General features: G+C 46.7%; 1 protein-coding gene and 1 long non-coding RNA gene across 2 annotated transcripts in view; one reads left to right on the forward strand and one right to left on the reverse strand.

Moving 5' to 3' along the window:
• Window positions 1-5,071: 5,071 nt before the first annotated feature.
• LOC146059802 (uncharacterized) lies at window positions 5,072-6,274 on the reverse strand. The gene is made up of 2 exons (XR_014470315.1): window positions 5,704-6,274; window positions 5,072-5,349 (listed from the first exon to the last, which is right to left on the reverse strand). It is a non-coding gene; the product is annotated as an uncharacterized LOC146059802 (long non-coding RNA).
• The window catches only part of PHF12 (PHD finger protein 12), a 52,698-nt gene continuing 44,208 nt past the window's right edge, over window positions 5,753-14,242 (forward strand). The window contains exons 1-2 of the mRNA XM_083172349.1: window positions 5,753-6,478; window positions 8,784-8,965. Coding sequence (XP_083028475.1) covers window positions 6,425-6,478; window positions 8,784-8,965 — 236 coding nt within the window. The 5' untranslated portion in view covers window positions 5,753-6,424. The remainder of the gene's footprint in view (window positions 6,479-8,783; window positions 8,966-14,242) is intronic.

Genomic DNA, 14,242 nt, shown 5'->3' on the forward strand with positions numbered 1-14,242 from the left:
GTTTTGTCTCCTACCTCCAAGTCTGTCTGTTGTTACCCAGTTTGTCTTATTACTGTCTACTATTGTAAAGCGCAAAGGAATCTGCTGCGCAATATAAGAAACTGTAAATAAATAAATAAATAAAATAAATCTAAGAAATATTTGGTCAGAAAGAGTGAACAAGAATAAGGGCCTCAGTTCCTGCTGGAGCCTGCTGAAAAATAGCCTTGTTTATATCCAAATGTAGATGAGCCCCAGCGCAGTTAGTAAGAGCTACTATACTTGCTAAAGTGCAAGGATTGGTGCTGATGATTCAATGTAAATGTATCTATCTCTCATTCCTTCCCCCCCCCCCCAAAAGATAACAGTGTAATGTGGGCTAGGTGAAATGAGGGAGATTGGTATACTAATGAGGGAAAGAGGGAGATTGCTGCTATTTCAGGGAGTCTCCTGCAGAATGCAGGAGGGTAGGCAGCTATGATATATACTGTATGGTCTCACAAGGAAGGGCGAAGCGGCATAACCAAACAATAGTACACTTATTTCAAATTAAGCCACATAGTAGCACAATCTTATTCACATTACACTGCACATTCATGTTACGCTACACAGTCCATGATTGCATTTTTATGGACTATGGGCCTGATTCTGGTTCACTCGCAAAAGCAAATTCTCTAATGGACAAAAACAGGTGCAGTGCACTGCATGTAACATGTGCAGAGAGAGTAATACCCCTTTCACATCGCACTTTTAAAACGGTAAATTGCCGTTTTTTTCCCTTTTTAAAACGTTTAAGCCTGCACTGTGAATGCACCACAGCCGATTTACCGTTTAAAGTTAACTGGCATTTCGAACCGTGTAAAAAGCAGAGTCCTACACGGTTCCTTGCCGTTTTTTGTGCAATGTGAATGTGTACATCACAGTGCAGGCTTAAACGTTTTAAAAAGGGAAAAAAAAAAAAAACCCGTCCCCCATGTACCTGGAAGTGTCGCTGCCCGTGGCTGCCGGGGATTAACATGGAAGCCCCTGAAATGAATTGAATAATAGTTAAGCAGACACTGTGTAGGGCAGTGGTCGGTGAGTGTCCTTTGTCTGGCTGCTCGCACTGGTTCTGCAGAGTGAGTGAGACATTGCGGTCTCTCATCACACGACGCGTTCCCAGATGGTTTCCCCTTCCCTCTCTCAACACAGAGACTCCAGACACCGAACATAAGAAGCTGCTTAATCGTTCCGCTTGCACTTTCACAGCTGGTTTTATCCGGAATGATGGCTGCCATCGGCGGCTGCACAAATGACGCATGTAATCGCAATTATTTGTGTTACAGGGATGAAGTCTCTGAGCTGCATGTTGTCCTGTAGGGGAAATACCCCAACTCCATGACCAGTGTATATATGGGAATGTAATGTGTGTAATGTGTACCATGCAGGAGTGTAATCCACCCCCTGGCAGGTCTATTACAGCGGAGAATTATCCCCAGGTTACAGACAGATGACTGTATCTCTGAAAGCCAGAAATAACTGTATGCTGATAACTGACAGCTTTCTTAAAGGGGAAGTTAGGGGTGATCTTCTTAAAGGGCCATACACTGAAAAAAATAGACATCTTAGTTACAGATCATATGTAATAATTTTTATACCCTCTCATCTACACATAGTAGGAGCAGCCATCTCATGGGCTCAAGCAAAATTCGTGAGGTTGCTAGGGATCACGGGGTTTCCGTGCGCTGCAGCAGGCTGCTGGGGATCTGGGTGCGCTGCCGCAGTTTGCTGGGGATCTGGGTGCGCTGCCGCAGTTTGCTGGGGATCTGGGTGCCCTGCCGCAGTTTGCTGGGTATCTGGGTGCACTGCCGCAGTTTGTTGGGGATCTGGGTGCGCTGCCACAGTTTGTTGTGGATCTGACACTCTGCATGAACCTTTCCTCAAAACGAAGTAGTAAGCACTGAAATGGATTGGCCCAGTCGTAGAATCAGCACATACAACCCCCAATTGTATTTATAAGCTTCAAAAAAAAAAAAAGGGAAAAAAAAACGGCAATTTACCGTTTTAAAAGTGCGGTGTGAAAGGGGTATAAACCGGTATTTAAAACGGTAATCTGCAGCAATGTTAAGGCTCTGACCCGTTTTAATTACCGTTTTAAATACCGGTTTTTAAAACGTGTCGGCGATGTGAAAGTGGTATAAGATTTGTGGTAGTTATTTTGTTTCTGTGCAGGGAAAATACTGGCTGTTTTTTTTACACTGCAACATAGTTATCAGTTTGAAGTACAAACCCCACCCAAATCTAAAGGCCCATAAACACTGGGCGACTTTGATCTGAAAGTTGCTCAAAACAGCAGGTTTGAGCGGCTTTCAGCTCAAAGCCGCCAAGTGTGTATGGCCCGGCGATGAGAGATGAGTGCTGCTGCGCGCTCCCGCAACCAGCAGATTAGTGGCGCCGCAGAGAAGGCTCTAACTGACAATCAGGTATAACTTTTTCTAGCTCCCTCCCTCTAGGCCCAGCGCCAACCCCCCCCCCCCCCCCCTCCGTCGGCGCTGGCAGGGGACATAGCCCATAGAAACCAGGCTTTTGCATGTGCACAGTACCACCGCTGGTACTGCGCATGCCCAAGGCACAGTGCCTGACAATTGTATTTTGAGGGAGCTAGAAAAAGTCATCCCTGATTGTCAGTTAGAGCCTTCTCTGGGGCAGGCAATGCCTGGGACACTCATCACCCAGTCTCTTCACTGTCTCCTGTCAGCATATGAGTCTTGGATCTGTGATGAAGTTCTGATGGTATATATGAAATGGAGTCAGGATGTTTCAGTAGTATCTAAGCGTAGAAGATTTCCCACCGGCCATGTAATGTGGTGTGATGTTAGTGCAGAGCCCTGCCGTGTAATGTCGGTGTGTTGCCCTGCCGTGTAATGTGGGTGTGATATTGGTGTAGAGCCCTGCCGTGTATTGTTGGTGTAATGTCGCATACCTCCCAACAGTCCCGATTGTCAGGGCCTGTCCCGATGTCCCACCCGCGGTTGGCAGTGTCCCGCGGTGTGGGGGGGCTGTTGGGAGTCCCCCGTCAGCTGCTAAGCAGCGGGGAATAAATACTGTGCGCATGCGCACAGCGTCTATTCCCGCAGCCAGGGGACTGGGGGCATGGCTAGAGGCTCACAGAGCCTCTGGGTCATGCCCCCATAGCGGCAAAATGGGGGCGTGGCCTCACGAAAGAGCCGCGAGTATAGGTCATGCCCCCAAATTAGGCCACGCCCCCGAAAATTTCGGCGCACCTCCGGCGCGCAGGAGCATCGTCCCGATTGCAGAACTTCAAAAGTTGGGAGGTATGATGTCGCAGGAGGGACACATTGCTCTGCTCCTGGACTTCCCTCTTAATATATAATTGCCATCACCAGTGTTGAAACACCTTTCTTATCAGTTAACCTGTTTAACACAGAGGGTAATCATACATTACTACCATGTTCTCATTGCCGCCCCTGCAAATTCCCAGGTTTTGATCCTGAGTTTTTGGCAGGACACAGGTCATCTCAGCTCACAGACCCCCTTCACACTGCAACTTGATCCCAGGAAATTCCCGGGTCTGCCCTACCAACAACTGTGAGGAATCTAAGAGCAGCTTTTATTGGCTGTTGAAAGAGCAGCTATGCTTGTCCATACGGGCACCACCACTCTTCCTCCGGTTCTTTATTTCCTCCTCCCTTCTCACAGCCAGCAGCTCCAGCACCTCATCCCTCCAGTGCGCCATGTCTCATTTTATTCCCCAATCAGCTTGTTTTTTCACGCCGTGTGTGAAAAACTCGGGTCATGCCTGTTCACACTGGTGTACACCCATGTTATTCCCAGGAATAGCCCTACAAAAAACCTATGTGAAATTCCTGGGGCATTAAATCCAGTAATTTCACTGACACCATTCACACTGAGCCATGATATGGGAAATTACTACTTGCCCTGGCAAAATCCTGGGCTTTTGAGGCAGTGAGAATGGCATATTAGAGAAATGTCCAGAAACAGAGCATTGTGTCACTCCTGTAGAGGGTCATGTTGGGAGGTATGGTGTCGGTGTGTAGCCCTGCCATGTAATGTGGGTGTTATGTCAGTGTGTAACCAGTACTGCACTTTGTACTTTAGTTTGCACCTGCCACTGCAGGACACACCCCTCAGTGACAATAGATACAGTATGCTTAAAGGTAAAATGCCCTTACAACGGCATGCCAATCTCTTCCTTAGAGTTGCGTGGGCACTAAACTCCCTGAAACTACTTTTTAAAAGTAAGCACGTATGATTTTAATGCCCATCTCCGGGAGAAGTAGCTGGGAACTTCAGGGGGCCGCATCATGATGGAGATTTGCAACAATTCAGCTCTGCACTTTTGATTCCCTGGATTATGAGGCTACCCTGCCCACTTCCCTAGGAAGTGGGAGTGCACTAGGGTTCATTTTTGTTGGGAGACAATTTACCTACCAGTCTATTTTTTTGATTGGGTGAGGAAACCCATGCAAGCATAGGTAGAATATAAAAACATCTCACAGCAAAGGTGCCCATACATTGCCTGCGATGTCTCGCAGCAGTGTACGGACACCCGACAGCCTGCGAACCGCCAGGACCTTACCGGCGGCAGGGACGCATGCGATCTGTTGTGATGGATCGCATGCATTCCTGCTTCCCGCCTCGCCGCCAGGAGGAACGGGTGGTCGGGTCCGGTGCGCATGGGACCACGCATCGGACCCGACAGCATGTCAGGTAGGGACGATTTGACGGGCCGATTGGTCGCAATCGGCCGAAATCGGACCAAATCACCTCGGTGTATGGGGGCCCTTAGAGTCATGATGGGAAATTGAGCCCATGAACTGTGAGACAGTAATGCTAACTATTATTATACCATCTGTACTGCCCATTGAAATCTCTGTTCAAAGTAACATTTGCTGCTACTCGGCTCATATTGATTGTGGAGCATGAATCATTCAGTGCCTTATTCAACAAAATGTAACAAAAGGAACAAGTTAAAATATTTAAATGCAAGTTGTTTTATTCTAAACTCCGAATATGCAAACAGTAAACTACGCATCATCAGGAAGCAAATATTAAAAAAAATAACAATAAATATATGTAGAACTATACAGAGGAGCCATGTTTATTCAAGTACCAAGAATTTCTCTCATGGCAGGTTCTTGTGGAATGTGGATGCATTGTCTACACTCTGTAACACATACAATACACATCCCTCCAGTACAGCTACAAGGGCGTGTTCTCTCAATGTTGCTGGCATTGGCAATATGGACACTGGTGTTTTGTTTGTTTGTTTCTCTCTCATATACATTGCCTTATAGCGGTGCTGGACCACGAGGAGCTGTATTTGATGATTGCTTTTTAACAGCTGATCTGACAAAACAATGTAGGAGAAATGTGACATTTCAACAAACTATAATGCCAGAAAAACGGAACTCTGCATTTAAAATATCAATTGCGGTAGTTCTACTGTAACGCAATAAGAACGTAACTTCGTGCACGCCACCTCCAACATGGCGGATCGACGCAGGCGCACATATTTCGTCCACAAACCCAAACAAAACGCCCACGGCAGGAAGGAGAAAGCCATACGCACACGTTGTGACGCAGCCAGCAACCACGCCTCCATGTGTACCGGCTCTGTACACCACTTTTCCATCACACTGCGCATGCGTATAGCTAGACTTCCCACGTCCAACCCCCTACGGTGTACCGACTCCTGCTCACCTTAGTGCGCCTGCGCATTCCTTAGACGTCACTGTATCTGTACAACTTGCCATGGCAGGCTTGTCTCTACCTGAGGACGCATGCGCCTAGTGTTACGTCAACGTCCTATCCAGCCGCCCCGTCTTCTGTGTAGCGGCTGAAAGAACCCGTTGGCCTTACTGCGCAGCCGCACACTGTTACGTCCACTCGTCTAGCGCTTCTGCCTTCTCCGCTGTAGAGTGGCTCGATCACTCCCCCTCCCCTTGCTCCCAGCAGTACGCATGCGCACACGGCTGTCTCCCGCGCAGTCACTTTGCGCCAAGTGCGCGGCCGCCGCTGGGGGAGGGGAGACGCACGTAAGCATCCGCGGAAGGAGTGGAGCGCAACAGAGAGCCCGGAAAGGATCTGCGAGCCCCCGCCACCTCCCCCCACCTTCCTGTGACAAGCAGGCCCGTCATGGCCGGTGCCCTGATGCTTCCCGCAGACCGCAGCCATTGCAGGAGGAGGGACCGGCGGCCAGTCGGCTAGGCCCCGGATAGGCCTCGACACATCTCCGGAGCAGGGAGAGCCCCTCACTCCGGACCGCTCTCGTCCGAGGCTTTCTTGTCCGGGTGACGTCGAGGCTACAGGCCTGCACTCCCTCCTTACCGTTACTCTGTCTCCAGTGACCGCCCTCCAGCCAGCACCGAGCCCCGGGGGCCTGTATATCCTCTGCCGTCTGTCTAGCCTCCCGGGCACGGTCATGGAGACTAAAACGATCGTGTACGACCTGGACACGTCCGGGGGTCTTATGGAGGTAAGCAGGGAATGTTGCTTATGTGTGCCAGAGTGACAGGCCTGGGCAGCGGGGTTCCTGCGTGTTCCTGCCCCCATTCCTTGTCCTCGGCAGCGCCAGTTCCCTCAGTCCCCTCCTGCAGGCAGGCTACCAGCAACAGACCCTTGCTTTTCCACCAGCAGCTGCATGTATTCCTGTGTCCTCTCTCGCATGGAGGCCCCAGCAGCATATACAACTGTGTCCTCTCCTGCACAAACTCCCCGGCAGCTGCATGTATTCCTGTGTCCTCTCCTGCACATACTCACAAACAGCAGCTGCATGTTCGCCCATGTACTCTCCTGCACAGACTCCACAGCAGTGTCTGCATGTATTCCTGTGTCCTCTCCTTCAGAGGCACCAGCATGTACCCCTGTGTCCTCTCCTGCAAACTTCCCAGAAGCAATGTATTCCTTGTGTGCTCCCTGCACAGACTCAGCAGCAGCAGAGTGTACCCCCTGTGTCCTCTCCTGCAAACTTCTCGGAAGCAATGTACCCATTGTTCTCTCTGCACAGACTCCGCAGCATGTACCCATGTGTCCTCTCCTGCAGACTTCCCAGAAGCAATGTACCCCTGTGTCCTCCTCTATAGACTCACCAGCAGCAGTATGTACCCCTGTGTTCTCCTCTATAGACTCACCAGCAGCAGTATGTACCCTTGTGTCCTCTCCTGCATACACTCACCAGCAGCAGTATGTTCCCTTGTGTCCTCTCCTGCAGACTTCCCAGCAGAGTGTCCTCTCCTGCATGTTTCCCTTTTGTTCTCCCTGCACAGACTTCCTAGCAGCAGCATGTACCCCTGTGTTTTCTCCTGTAGACATCCCAGCACCTGCATGTACAACTGTGTCCTTTTCTGCCCACACTCCCCAGCAGCAGCTGCATGTACCCGTGACCACCTCAGTCCCCTCCTGCAAAGACTTTCTACCAGCAGTATGTCCCCCGTCTCCTCCTGCAAGGACCATTCAGCAGAACCATACTCCTCTTGCTCAGACTCCGTAGCAGCTGCATGTACAGCTGAATCTTCTCACACAGACTTCCTAGCTGCATGTACCCTTGTGTCCTTTCCTGTACAGACTCCCCAACAGCAGCTGCATGTATCTGTGTGTCCTCTCCTGCAGGAGCAGCTGCATGTATCCGTGTGTCCTCTCCTGCAGGAGCAGCTGCATGTATCCGTGTGTCCTCTCCTGCAGGAGCAGCTGCATGTATCCGTGTGTCCTCTCCTGCAGGAGCAGCTGCATGTATCCGTGTGTCCTCTCCTGCAGGAGCAGCTGCATGTATCCGTGTGTCCTCTCCTGCAGGAGCAGCTGCATGTATCCGTGTGTCCTCTCCTGCAGGAGCAGCTGCATGTATCCGTGTGTCCTCTCCTGCAGGAGCAGCTGCATGTATCCGTGTGTCCTCTCCTGCACGAGCAGCTGCATGTATCCGTGTGTCCTCTCCTGCACAAGCAGCTGCATGTATCTGTGTGTCCTCTCCTGCACGAGCAGCTGCATGTATCTGTGTGTCCTCTCCTGCACGAGCAGCTGCATGCATCTGTGTGTCCTCTCCTGCACGAGCAGCTGCATGTATCCGTGTGTCCTCTCCTGCACGAGCAGCTGCATGTATCCGTGTGTCCTCTCCTGCACGAGCAGCTGCATGTATCCGTGTGTCCTCTCCTGCACGAGCAGCTGCATGTATCCGTGTGTCCTCTCCTGCACGAGCAGCTGCATGTATCCGTGTGTCCTCTCCTGCACAACTTCCTAACAGCAGCTGAATTTACCTGTGTACTCTCCCGCACAGACTTTTGCAGCAGTTGCATGTGCCCCCTCAGTGTCCTCTCCTGCACAAACTTCACAGCAGCAGTTGTGTGTACCCCTGTGTCTAATCCTGCACAGACTTCCCAGCAGCATTAGCCACTCTTCCTGAGACCAGCAGTAGCATGTATTCCCCATCCCCTCCTGCAGAGACTTACCAGCAGCAACACATACCCCATTGTCCCCTCCTGCAGAGTCCTCATCACATAACCCTGTCCCCTCCTTCAGAGACATACCAGCATGTATTCCCTTGTTCCATTCTACACGCAGTAAGGAGGTTACTCTGCCTTTGTATGAGTGTAGCTGTACGGCAGCATTGTGTTGTAACCTCGTAGGCCCTGGAAACATAATGATGTTGGGAGCAGACATTTTACACCTGCTTTGCTGTTCCCTGTCGTTAACGCTTATGAAGTTATCTAGTATTACTGTTGTCTGTGCAATGCCAGTGTTTTATTTATTTGTCTGTAATCCTGTATCCTTCATAATTTTTGTTATATTAGCAAATCCAAGCTCTTCTGGCACCCCCCAAGAGTGAAGAGGGGGAGAAGAAAAGCAGGAAACCTGAAAAAGAACCAAGGAGGAGTGGAAGGGCCACCAACCATGACAGCTGTGATAGCTGCAAAGAAGGAGGGGATCTGCTCTGTTGTGATCACTGCCCGGCTGCCTTCCACCTCCAGTGCTGGTAAGAGTCTGCAGGTCCCTTTTCTTTTTATTTTGTATCGTAGCACAACATATATTGTTTTTGTGTAGTCTGTTTTGGTCCATTGAGTCTATCAGACTGTTAGCTAGCGGTTTGCTTTAGGTTTTGGAGGTTGTTCTTACCATTTGTTACATTTGTTTACAATTAGGAGTTAAAGTAATAATTAGTCACTAGTTCTATAAAATCGATAATAACTTATGTCATTGAGTGATCTGTGTCAGTGTTTGGTCTGCGACTAAATGGTTGCCCGGGTATAGAGTAGCTGCTTTCTGTCTATTAATATTTACAAGGGTGGGGTGATTGTTCGGTTCTTAATATGGATTTCCTCTGGTGTAAGGGGGTGTTACACAAACTTGTCTGTGTAGAACAGTGTTTTTCAAACATTAGTGTGCTTTGAGCAGTTCCCAAGTGTGTCACCAGAGCTAGAGATGTCCACCACGGTCCAACTGTTATTCACTGGTCTCTTGTTTTCATGTGATGGACAATGTAATTTATTTATGGTAACCACGGAGACCAGTGTGTTTTTTTTCATATGGTTGCCAATGTTGTTTTTTGTTCTTATGGGGGGCCATTGTGTTTTCCCCTGTAGTGGTCTTATGGTGTGCCTTGGCAATTTTAAAATCTTGTTTTGTGTGCCGTGAAATGAAAATCACTGGCATAGAAAATATTGCACATATCTTGACAGTTCTGTTATAAGCAGCGTTGTGGTATTTATGATTGTCTGTATCATATACTGTGTGTGTGTGTGTGTGTTACACAGTACAATCATGCATCTCCTTACCCTGCTTCTGCTGTTTTAAAATAACATTTACTGGGGCTCATATATTTTAGTGTCAACATAATTTGGCAATGTTAAGCAATCAGCCACCAGTAGGTGGTGCTAGTGCTGCCCTTTCTCAGTCAATAACAAGAGGAGCTATGTTCTTTCTTTCATTAAACTCAACAATGTTGTTTCCTCACAGCAGTGATGCTTTTTGCGTTTCACCAATAGCAGCTAGTTTCTACCCCCATAACATTTTCTATGTTGAAGAAGAGAGTTTTGTTTTACTAACCCTTTCTCGATGTCTACAGTACATTGTTGTGGTGCTGATATAGCAATTACTGATATTAAGTTTGGTTTATTATATGCTTGCAGAGTTTCCTGGAGATTGCTATTTATTATTACTAACCTAAGTGGACCTATCTTGGTCCAGAGCATTACATTGTGGACAAGTTACGTTTCCAGTTACCGTGGGATAAAATATTATTAGGCTTAAATAAATCTCCTTGTAAATTCATTCATTGGCACTGGGAAGGTTGCCAGCATTGTTGTTCAAGGACAACCTTTATTGTGTATATATGATTGAATACTCGTGCTTAGGGATGCTTCCTAGGCCCACATTTTGGTATTAAACAGTATCTGAGATGTATTCTGGTCCATAACCACGCTTTTTGTGTTTTTTAAATAAATAAAACAATTATTATTTATTATGTACACTGACAAGTTTTTTGTTTGAGTACTATTGTTATTATGTTTATAGAAATAGTTATTTAACACTATATTGATGCTATTCATTACAGCAGACATTGGTTTTTGTGAACAACTCAATTCACTATGACTCACCAGTAAGTGCGATATACGTTGCACTAAAGGTAGAACTGAATTTGCAGGAGCTTTCTGGTTACATCACTTTGCTGGGCTCCTAGTGAATTAAATTTACAATGGTCATTAACTGACTTGCTTTCCATAGTTCTTTAATGTATGCATCTGATATCAAACCATCCTCTTGTTAATATTTATCAGTCTCTGTGTGACTGAGCTGATTAGGATGTGTAAAATGGCCGGATGATCTGTATTTAAATATGTCCTCTATACTCTCCCTTATTACTCTGTAGCAGATTGCAGTGTTCTCTACCACAGCAGACGTGTTAGGGCCCTTAAAGATGTCTGAAATACTGAACAGCGCTGGGTATTATCTTATCATATTACATTACATGTACAGTAGAACTTTTGGTCCATTTTTTAAATGAAAAGTGAGTAATGTGTGTGTGCTGTGTAAACATTGCTTCCATTTAAACCACGAAGGGAGGTGACACAGGCAGGAAGTCATTTGTACCGTGTAGATAACATGTTGCTGGTCTTGTAGATGTAATGTATCATTTAGGAAACCACTGTGTTCTGTTTTCCTATGCTGTGGACAGATGCGAGTGGTATTGTATAAATTATATATTCCTGTGCAGAGACTAAAAATGTGTTCATTTTTTTTACCTATTGCATACACTTGGCATTTTCTTCTGTTATTTCTTTGCATTTAAATGCTGATAACAGTGATTATGGTCTGTGATTATCGATAAGTCCATATTAGGAGTGTTCCACTAGCAGACTGTCCATATAAATCAGTGTAACTTAGGATATGCTTTGCATTTCCCTATATTGTTTAAGCATTATCCATTTGTTAATGTTATTGCATTTTTTTTTTTTTTTTAACATGCAGCATCATATATTTTCACTTGTATGCTGTCTGTTTTTTTTTTTTTTTTTTTTTGGTATTCATTTTACTAATGAGTAGCTATACTATACAATATGTGTTTAGAACACTGATTGACCAAATGAAGTAGAATACTGAATTTCTAGTCTATATCGCCATTGACTACCATGCCTTTGGTAATTTGCCAGCCAGCCAGCCATGGATAATAGTATGTCTTTGAGCAAATCCCAAGAGCAAGGTAGCATATGTGCTTGAAACCAATATTACATCTTGTTGGTTTTCTCCTGTCTATTTGTGTAGGACTTTTCTTATACCCCTTTCACACTTGCAAAAATATCCCGGATTTTTGTACATGAATGTGCATCAACCCAGGGATTTAGATCAGTGTGAAAGGGTCTTGAAAGAATATCCTGGTATGAACATCCCGGGATTTCTACCCAGGTCCTGACCTGCGTAAATTCCGGAATCGACCCGGCATGCGGTCAGTGTGAATGGTCCCGTACACGGGACTTTAAAAAAGCTGCTGATTGGAGCTTTCTTGGACTCACAAATGCTAATGTCATCTTTCAGAGCCCTGGAGTCCATTTCTAATGACATGCATATGTATTTGCAGGGATTTCTCTGGATCAGTGTGAATGGGGCTGTCCCGGGTTGATCCCAGGTCTGAGTGCAGTGTGAAAGGGTACAGTCCTGGGAAGCATCCGGGAACACATTCCCGGGTATGACCCGGCTCTGCGAGTGTGAAAGGGGTATAACTTATCTTCCTCTGTTCTGTAATGGGAGATTTGTGTCCATTTATTATTGGGTGAGATCATCTTGCCTTTTGAATCACTTTCCGGTACTTGTGAGTTATCTGGACGCCCGATTTTTTTGATTGTATGCCTTAAGTTAAGGCATACAATCAGATGCGATGCGATGCGATATCGCATCGCATCGCATGCGACCATCGGATGCGATGACCCGATTTTTCCATAGGAATCAATGTTAAAATGATTCCTATGGAAAAAGGGGTCCTTTTCATACCCCTACTATCCAAGTGGGCATGGAGTTGGATATAAACCTGTGGCGAGCGTAGCGAGCCACCGAGCCCGAAGCGTGGCGAGCGAAGCGAGCCCCGCGAGGGGACGGTATTCCGTGTCCCCTCGCGGGGCTCGCTACGCTCGCCACGCTTCGGGCTCGGTGGCTCGCTACGCTCGCCACAGGTTTATATCCAACTCCATGCCCACTTGGATAGTAGGGGTATGAAAAGGACCCCTTTTTCCCATTGAATTCCATGTTAAAATGGACTCAGTCCATTTTAACATTGATTCCTATGGAAAAATCGGGTCATCGCATCGCATCCGATGGTCGCATGCGATGCGATGCGATGTGCCCGATCCGACCCGATTTTGAAATCGGGCGTCCGGATAACTCACAAGTACCCACTTTCCTTTACCTTCCCTGTAATGTTGATACCATTCCTTGCATGCATACTACACATACTATGTATATTCCCCTGCTCTGTCCTGCATCTAATTTGTAAAATACATCCATCCATACATACATCTCTACCATGTGTGCTGATATTACTAATTTTCTGTCACCCCTATGGGGGTACAAGGGAAAGCTCGCATGTCTCTGACCGTGTTGTGGCTAGGAGGACATTGTGTGGTGTACAGTTCTCATTTGGAGTCATTTTATTGGCTTGCTCAGCAAATTATATTCAGCCGTCTTATCCTGTCCTACTGGGTAGCTTTTTAGTGAAAGGGTTTTGTCAGCCATTTTTAACAATGACTTTCTTTCCCCTTATCATTTGGTAGTGTTTGCAATATAGTTGCCTTTGAATAGAAAACACAGCTACAAACGTAGCTACGTTTGTATCAAGTACTTACATCCCTAGCATTCCACCTTGCTATCAAAGGCATACAAAAGAAATATTTATATAAGAGTGCCTGCATCGTAGTTTAAATCCAGAAAGAAATGGTCATAAGGGAGTGATTTTATTCTACCCCTTACACACTTCCAGAAATATGCAGATTTCACATGAATGCGCAGCAACCCGGGATATTGTTAAGTGTGAAAGGACCCAGTTAAAACAATCCGTGTCCAGTCACTGGCTTTCGATGAAGTGTGAATGGGTAAGCCAAGTCCATGCAACCAGTTCACAGCCTAGGAAGAGCCGGCATCGGAGATGGTCTCATCTGCAAGCGCCGGGTCAACAGATGTCTCTGATGTCACCGACACAGCAATAATCCAGGATGTGCCACCAGTCTGAAAGGGGGTTAAGCTGGGTCACAACTCACAACCCTAAACCTAACACCCTCTCGCCCTCCAGCCTACCCCCCCCTTTTAGGTGCTTAAGCCAGGATAGACCCAGAAAGGGAGCCAATTTAAAACCATGTTTAATGACTAGAAGAGCCTCTATCTAAACGGAATGAGGTCTTTAAAAAATAATGAACCGTGCATATTGCCCGGCCAAAGATCCAGGATGCCGCCTCATCTTTGCAGTGTGAAAGAGGTATTGTTTTTATTTATTTTTACCATATTGGCTAGCTGGCTCCTGAAAAATCAACCAACCGCCATGGTTAGATATTTAAATACATGTATAGTCAGAGCATCTCTGGCTTCAGCATTACAACATTACCGAAATACATTGTTGATAGCAGTATACTACACAGGGAGAAAAGTATGTTGGAGAAACAAAAATGGATAAAAAAAAGTGACAAATGCCTTGCTTGGAAAGAGTAACGGTGCATACACCCTGGGTGTTTTTGCCCAGCGTGTAAGCAGAGCAATGATGGGTAAATTCACA

This window comes from Crinia signifera, chromosome 2 (genome assembly GCF_055691185.1).
Source record: "Crinia signifera chromosome 2, ASM5569118v1, whole genome shotgun sequence".
NCBI lineage: Eukaryota > Metazoa > Chordata > Amphibia > Anura > Myobatrachidae > Crinia > Crinia signifera.